Source organism: Chinchilla lanigera, unplaced genomic scaffold (genome assembly GCF_000276665.1).
Source record: "Chinchilla lanigera isolate Chin_1 unplaced genomic scaffold, ChiLan1.0 scaffold00050, whole genome shotgun sequence".
NCBI lineage: Eukaryota > Metazoa > Chordata > Mammalia > Rodentia > Chinchillidae > Chinchilla > Chinchilla lanigera.
The window spans coordinates 15,257,996-15,265,081 of NW_004955451.1; the positions used below are offsets into that span (position 1 = coordinate 15,257,996).

The window sequence follows — 7,086 nt, forward strand, 5'->3', positions numbered from 1 at the left end:
GGCACGCCCCGCCCCGCCCCGCCCCGCCCCGCATAGCTTTACCTTCTCGCTGAACCAGGCCTCGGCGTCCCTGCGGTTCTGCTCCGCCAGCGCCTCATACTCCGCCCGCATGTTGTTCAGCAGCACCGTGAGGTCCACGCCGGGGGCCGCGTTCATCTCCACGTTCACGTTGCCCCCCGCCGCGCACTGCAGGGCCTTCATTTCCTGCAGGGGAGGAGAGTGTGACTTGGGACTCTTGGAGACCCCCACACGCAGCCTGCGCTTTCAGAGGCGTTAATCTTCCAAAGTTCCGGTGAATAATGCATGCGCCCCAGTTTTTAAAATCGACCCCCTGGACCCATGTCGGCCCCAGCACCTATTCGATTAGCTATTTCTTCCTTAAAAAAAACCCCAGCCAGCACCTCCACTGCGAAGAGTCACAGCCACCCCAGACCGTGTTCTTGTTGCTTTCTGGCTCCAAAGGCCAGGGAGCTGGTTTAATTACGGATTAAACGTCAGATGCGTGAGAATAGAGAAAAAAAATCAAAACCCCCGGCTCTGACGGAACATGTCAGGGCCAGCAGTGGGCGTTTAATGAGCAGTTATTGTGGGGAGACACCTCACGCACCCCGATCTGCACTGACTCGGGCCTTCAGCGTCTCTTTTGAGGTAGGTGTGGTTTGGGAGACTGAGGCACAGGAAGGTGAAGGATATCCCCGAGCTACTGGGACCGAACAGAGAGGGCTTGAGCCTGTGGCCTCAGCTCCCTCCCCGGGCTCTATTCCCCCGCTGTGCTCCGCAGCCTGTGTGAGGCTTCACCCTGGGTCAGGTCAGCAATCTGCCCCACCCGGTCACAGAATGGGTTTCTTGACAAATAGGCAAGCCAATGTCCTGAACTTGGTTCTTTGGGTCACCAGCCTCTGTGTTTTAGCTGCTGTGGCGGGACTGCCACCTCTGCTTTCTTCAACTCTCTTTTCATGGCCCTCAGTCGATGAGCTTTACCAGTGTCCAAAGAGCCAAAGACAGACATCGCCCGAGCAAACCACTTCTACTTCCGTACTTTGTGGCTCGGTATAAGATTCCATGGGTAGGAAAATTCTTGTTGGCGTCCCAGTTTGGAAGTTGGGTTGTTTGAGGTTATCCCAGGGTACAGGGGGTGTGGGTGCTGGGATGCCTGCGGGATGCTGAGGTGCGCCTGACCTTTTGCTCTTACACTCAGGACATGTAGCGCTTTCCTCTTGCAGGTGGTATGTTTCTTCCTTCCTTCCGTCCTGGGGATGAACCCAGGGCCTTTGAATTGAGCTATCTCCCCAGTCCTTTTATTATTTTTACTTTTGAGACAAGGTCTCATTAAGTCACTAAGTTGTCCAGATTGGGTTGGAACTCATGATCCTCCTGCCTCAGCCTCCAGAGTGCCTGGGATTTTCTGTTTGGAAGTCACTCTATAGCACATGACCCGTCTTTCCTGTCTTGCTAACACTCTGTGGGGTCTAACTCCTCCAGTACTGTGTTCTGTGCCCTTCCCTCCCCTCCTTCCTTTTTCTTCTCTGATTTCCTCCTTTTTCTTTCCTTTAACGTTCTCATGGGGGACAACTGGTGTTGCTGCCATTTTTAAACCAATAGTGATTTTTTTTTTTTGTTTTGTTTTGTCTTAGGGTGTTCTCTGGAAATTGCCACCCACTGTTTGGGACTTTTACAAATACATTTAGGTGGAGCTGTCTATCCATCTATCAATCATCCATTATCCTATCTACCTATCGATCGGTCGATCTGGAAATAGCTATTTGGGGCAGATTGAAGCTTCCTACGAAGCATCGAAGAATGGGTTTGTGATTGTGCAGTGTTCAACATTAAACTAAAGCTGGGCTCCCAGAGTGGGAGGAAAAAGGCGTCACCCCTTTTCCCAGTTGGAAAGGTCCCGTGTGAGAACGCTGATCTCAAGACGGCCTTCTATGGATGAAATATGTAATCTAGCTGTTGTGTTCACGCAGAACTTACATATTATTTTCGAATGGATAAAATCCTATCAGCCTAAAAAATGGAAGGTTCTAGATCCCATTGCTAACCTTGACTACCTTGGAACCTGGGACTAGGAAGCAGAGGAGAAGAAAGGGAATTCTTTCTGAGCATCCCTCGGCATGAATAAGTTATAGAGCACGAACGGCTGTTGTACTTTTACGCCCTTCCTGCAGTTGCAGGGCACAGAATCCTTGCGTTTCCTTAATGGACAGCTCAGCATCTCCTACCTCCTCGTGGTTCTTCTTGAGGTAGGTCGCCTCCTCGCTCAGGGACTCAAACTGCAGCTCCTGGTCGGTCCTGCACAGGGTCAGCTCGTCCAGGACACGCCGCAGTCCATTGATGTCGGCCTCTACGTTTTGGTGCAGGGCGAGCTCGTTTTCATACCTGGGGCGGGGTGGGCATTCAGTGAATTTCAGTGCAAGTTAGACTATTTCAAAAGCAGGCACAGAGAATCTCAGTTGGTTTAAACTGAAGGCTAGAAAGGGAACCGGACTAAAAAACATACAGAGAACCTCCCGTCCCCAGGTTCTGTTCAGGATACCCTGCAGTTATTTAATCACAGCAATTCCAACAAGACATCCCAGGGAAATAGAAATATACCATTTGGAACTGTATCATAGTTGACAGTTTTTACTTAGTCGATGCCTTGTGACTGCTCCTCTGCTTTGTGGTGGCACTGTTCTAGCAGGCGGAGGGATACACCGTTACTTGTTCTAAAGCCCAGTGAGCATGCATGGAGGATAAGCACAGCTGACTGTGGCATTATGACTCGAACCCTTTGCTTCCTTTCATCCTTTAAATTGTAGTTTATTCTTCTTGGGATGAAATCAAAATTTTGTTGAACCAGTTAAAGCTTTTTCTGGAGCATAATCATTTTCCATCACTTACTTTAGCCGGAAGTCATCAGCGGCCAATCTGGCATTATCAATCTGCAGAATGACATTGGCGTTAGCAGCAGTTGATGAGATAATCTGGAGGGTACAGAGAGAGACCACAACAAATAAGTTTTCTGTTATTACCTATTATGTCAGGAAATTAAAATGTTGTATAATGAAGCTTTGCGTAAAAATCTACTTCCTTCTGTAATAACCAAAATGGTTAAAATTTAATTTCTAAAAACTAAATGGTTTTAGAGTCAGGTGTGGTGGCACATGCCTGTAATCGCAGCATTTGAGAGGCTGAAGCAGGAGGATCACTGCAAGTTCGAGGCCAGCCTGGGCTACATAGTGAGTTTAAGGCCAGCTTGGACGGCATAGTAAGACCCTGTCTCAACCCCTCCTCCCAAAAGGTTTTATTTATTCTCCTATCATCATGTAACTTCAAATATAATATGTTCTTGTCCATTAATATATTTCAAAATAAGTGATGGAACTACCAACACGTCAGCTACATTGAGTCATGAATCCGGGTGTCTGTTCTGAGCAACGGGAAGAATTATTTAGGAAGATAAATCATAAATACAAGCTACAGATAACAGTCACGCAGCATTTCCTGTTGTGGTCCTACACCTTTCCCTGGCTGTCTTGGCTTTTAACACCCGGAATGGTCCCAAGTCTGTGACTTCTCACCTTCGCTTTGAGATCCTCGATTGTTAGGTGATAGCTGCTGTAGTCGTGGTCCAGTCCACGGCAAGATCCAGGGCCGTATTTTTCATACCAGCTCTTGATTTTTCTCTCCAGGTCGGCGTTGGCCGCCTCCAGCGCATGCACATTGTCCAGGTAGGAGGCCAGGCGGTCGTTGAGGTTCTGCATGGTCACCTTCTCGTTCCCCGAGAGGAGGCCGCCCTCGCTCACAGCAAAGCCAGCACAGGCATTTCCAGGGGCCCCGCCGCCGTGGATCCCACCGGGAACACCGCCCGCTCCTCCTCCCAAGGCACAGGAAAATCCACTTCCAATGACAGAGTTTCCACATGTGCTCCTGACGAAGCCAATGCCCCCACTGGGTGGTCTAACAGATCCCGCGCCGGGGTGTAAGCCAAGGTGCCTAGATCCACCGGAAAATCGGAGAGACATGGTGCTGCCAGAAATGCTCAGAGGAGAGAAATGTCAGGAGAACGAGCTCGTATGGAGGGTTTCGCTGAGCTTTTATACACAATTATGGGGGTGTTTCGCGGTGAATTATAGATGCCAAAAGAAAAAATGGCACCATTTAGATTAGCATGAAATTACATATAATTGGGCGATTTAAAAAATAATGAATGCCTAACATCCCTGGGTACTGCTTCAGGATATTTGTTATCTTATATAAAACAGGGCTTGTTCTATGTTAAGTTCATTAATTTAACTTCTAATTTTGAGTGAGTAACCCTTTACTTTCATCTGGACCCTATGAATTTGCCATCATTATCCAGTGAGGGTGTTATCAAGTGCTAAGAGGTAAGATTGTGATAGGACACCATTGGCCACAGTAGGATCTCAATTACTGCTAAGGTACTTAAAAGCTTATTAACTACAGAAACAGACATCTTATTCCATGAAAGCAGAAACAAAGTGTTATTTTAAAGATATATATTCCCGGTAACCTCTCTGTCCTTACCACGATTGCATCTCTTTATTATCTTGGACAATGACACAAATATTGTTGTAGTCTTACTTAGAATGCACAGCTGCTATGTCCTGTGCTGTCTATTGAGCACAAATGATGAAAAACGAAAGATCTGGTGCTAAAAAAATACAGAAGTGAAAAGATAGGATTAAAATCTTTCAGCAATCTATTTCCTGATCCAGCCGGGGCGGACCGGGTAGTAGTCTAAAGAGACGGAGAGAGTGCAGTACTAAGGGAAGGGCGGAGAACACGATCAGGTTGAAGTGAGGCAAGAAGTCCAGTGACAGGGTAGACCAGTAGTCCAGGCGGGAAGGACAGAGGATGGAGGGGGTGTGGTGCTGCAAGCATGTGGGCACTGGTTGGTACTGGGGAGGGAGGACAAATTGGTGATGACCAATTGGTAACTGATTTCAGAGGCTGCTAATTTATAGTAGTAGCTGAGGTGGGGCAGGAAGAGACAGAGCTTACCTTTGGATCAACTGGACGTGGGAGCTGGAGGGTCATCTGAGATGAAAATGACTGATGGGAGGAGTGAGTGTGTGCAGGAATGCACTGCGAAAATCACAGCCTAGCAATGAGCAAAGGGATTGATGTCAAGGAGAACCAAAGGCCCGGCTGTCCTTTGCATTGACATCCAGCTGGGTATTCGGAGGTGATAGTGGTGCAGGCAGAGAGGATGGTGATTAGACTGTGTAGATTCGGGAACTTTAAGATAGATTCGAAAGGAAGAAAAAGTACAAGCGAAGATTCTGGTATTCTTGAGAGACAACTGCAGCAGCTGACTTACCTTCATAGGGAACGGGGAAGGTAACAGCAGAGGCACAGACAGTCTGAGGAGGAGGCTGGGTTGAGTCTTCGCAGGGCCACGGTACAGGCAAGAGTGTGAGCGGGAGACGGATGAAGGTGCAGGACGTGTCTGGCTGGGTTTAGAGAGGGCGCCTTGCCTCTATCTCAGGACGGCAGAGAAGTGGGAAGGGAAATGACCACAGCAGCAGGGGCAAGTGCCGGGGTGGGCTTGCTTCAGCACAGCCCATTCTTTCAACAGCTAACTGGGGCCCCCACGCGAAACCTACATTAATCCTTTTCAAGGGGAACGTACCCAGTGAACTAATCATCTCCCACTAGGGCCCGCCTCTTCAAGTAATATTGTTACTACTTATTATTATTATTCATTACGAATTATTCATTTGCAGTACTTATTATTATTATTATTAAATAACAATTGGGCCACTAATTGGTGCGACATGTCCGCATTTTCATATTTAAGTAAATGTTTCCCCAGGAACATTTTACAGCAAAAAGGAGAACAAAAATGTACTTCATACTTGAACATTGCTAAGAGAATAGATTTTAAGTGTCCTCACCAGAGAAAAGTGGTGTGTGGTTTGTTAGAGTCAGAGTGTGCACGCGTTTGTTGACATTATGCTCTATGCCATAGATATACACAATTTTTGTCAATTAAATAAAAAAGCATTGTCCGCCATACTTGTCCTCCACTCTGTTTCCACCAGGGGGCAGTGCTCGCCTTCACATGAAAGAAGCTAGGGGTGGACCCTTAGCCTGGGCCGTGTGTGACCTCCTCGGGAAACGGCTTAAACTCCTGATAGAAAGCGAGGCCGGAATTTATCTTTCTGGGGGTCCAGAGCGTGATGAATATAAAAACAAGATTGCCTTTCACTGACAGGATGCAGCTTCCAAAGAGGCTTCCTCATTTGGGCCTTGTGAGAAAGCTGGGAATTAGAAGAGCGAGGTTTCCCTCCCCGCCTTTTTAAAGATAAAGAAATGGAGGAAAAGACGATCAAGGGTGCACAACACAAGCTGGGGCACAAAGCCCAGAGTGGGCCTTGTGACTCAGTGTGGTGGCTCTTTCATTACTCCGTGCAAAAAAATTCCTCTTGGATGAAATGCACAGACCTATTTCTTATGAAACTCTCTCCCAAAGTTAGGGTTAACGGAGAAGTAAAAATACTGTCTCCAGATATGCTGTTCACCAAATGTCATTTATTCATTTATGCATCCAAGAAGCATTTAATGAGCACCTACTGTGTGCCAGTCACTGTGCTGCTGGCAAGTGTCGGAGAAGGCGGAGGACAGACGCCTTCTCAAGTCTTGAGGGCTTCCTGTTTAGTGGGGAGATGGACCGTCAGTAAATAACTGTACTGTCAGAGATTGTTTTGAAAGTTAGGGAAGAAAAGGACATGGAGCTATTAGAGGAGGTCCCGGTCTAGGTTGGGACGATCCTTCTGGACACATGACATTCAGCAAATACTAGAAAGGTGAGAAAGTAACTGCGGGTGAAGCAGCAGAGGGTCATTCTGGGAGGGAAGAGACTGTAAACACGGGGAAATGATTTCCGTTTGGCCTGAGGAGGCGCATCCACGTGTGTGTCATTTCTACCACAAAGTTCCCAAGCTGGAGTAGTTGACTGGGAAGACAGGCTTATTTTAGGTCAGGGTTCTGGAGATCCGAGGGCATCGCCCTGGCTTCTGTGTGGCTCTGGGGAGGACTTCCTGTGAAGGCCCCGGGAGAGATCCCAGGCGAGAT

General features: G+C 47.8%; 1 protein-coding gene across 1 annotated transcript in view; it reads right to left on the reverse strand.

The window, feature by feature from the left end:
* LOC102018881 (keratin, type I cytoskeletal 28) overlaps window positions 1–6,017 on the reverse strand; it is a 9,149-nt gene extending 3,132 nt beyond the window's left edge. Inside the window, exons 1-4 of the mRNA XM_005394373.1 lie at window positions 3,567–6,017; window positions 2,887–2,969; window positions 2,226–2,382; window positions 43–204 (exon numbers count right to left, since the gene is read on the reverse strand). Of these exons, the coding sequence (XP_005394430.1) occupies window positions 43–204; window positions 2,226–2,382; window positions 2,887–2,969; window positions 3,567–4,010 (846 nt within the window). The 5' untranslated portion in view covers window positions 4,011–6,017. The remainder of the gene's footprint in view (window positions 1–42; window positions 205–2,225; window positions 2,383–2,886; window positions 2,970–3,566) is intronic.
* Between the last annotated feature and the right edge of the window lie 1,069 nt (window positions 6,018–7,086).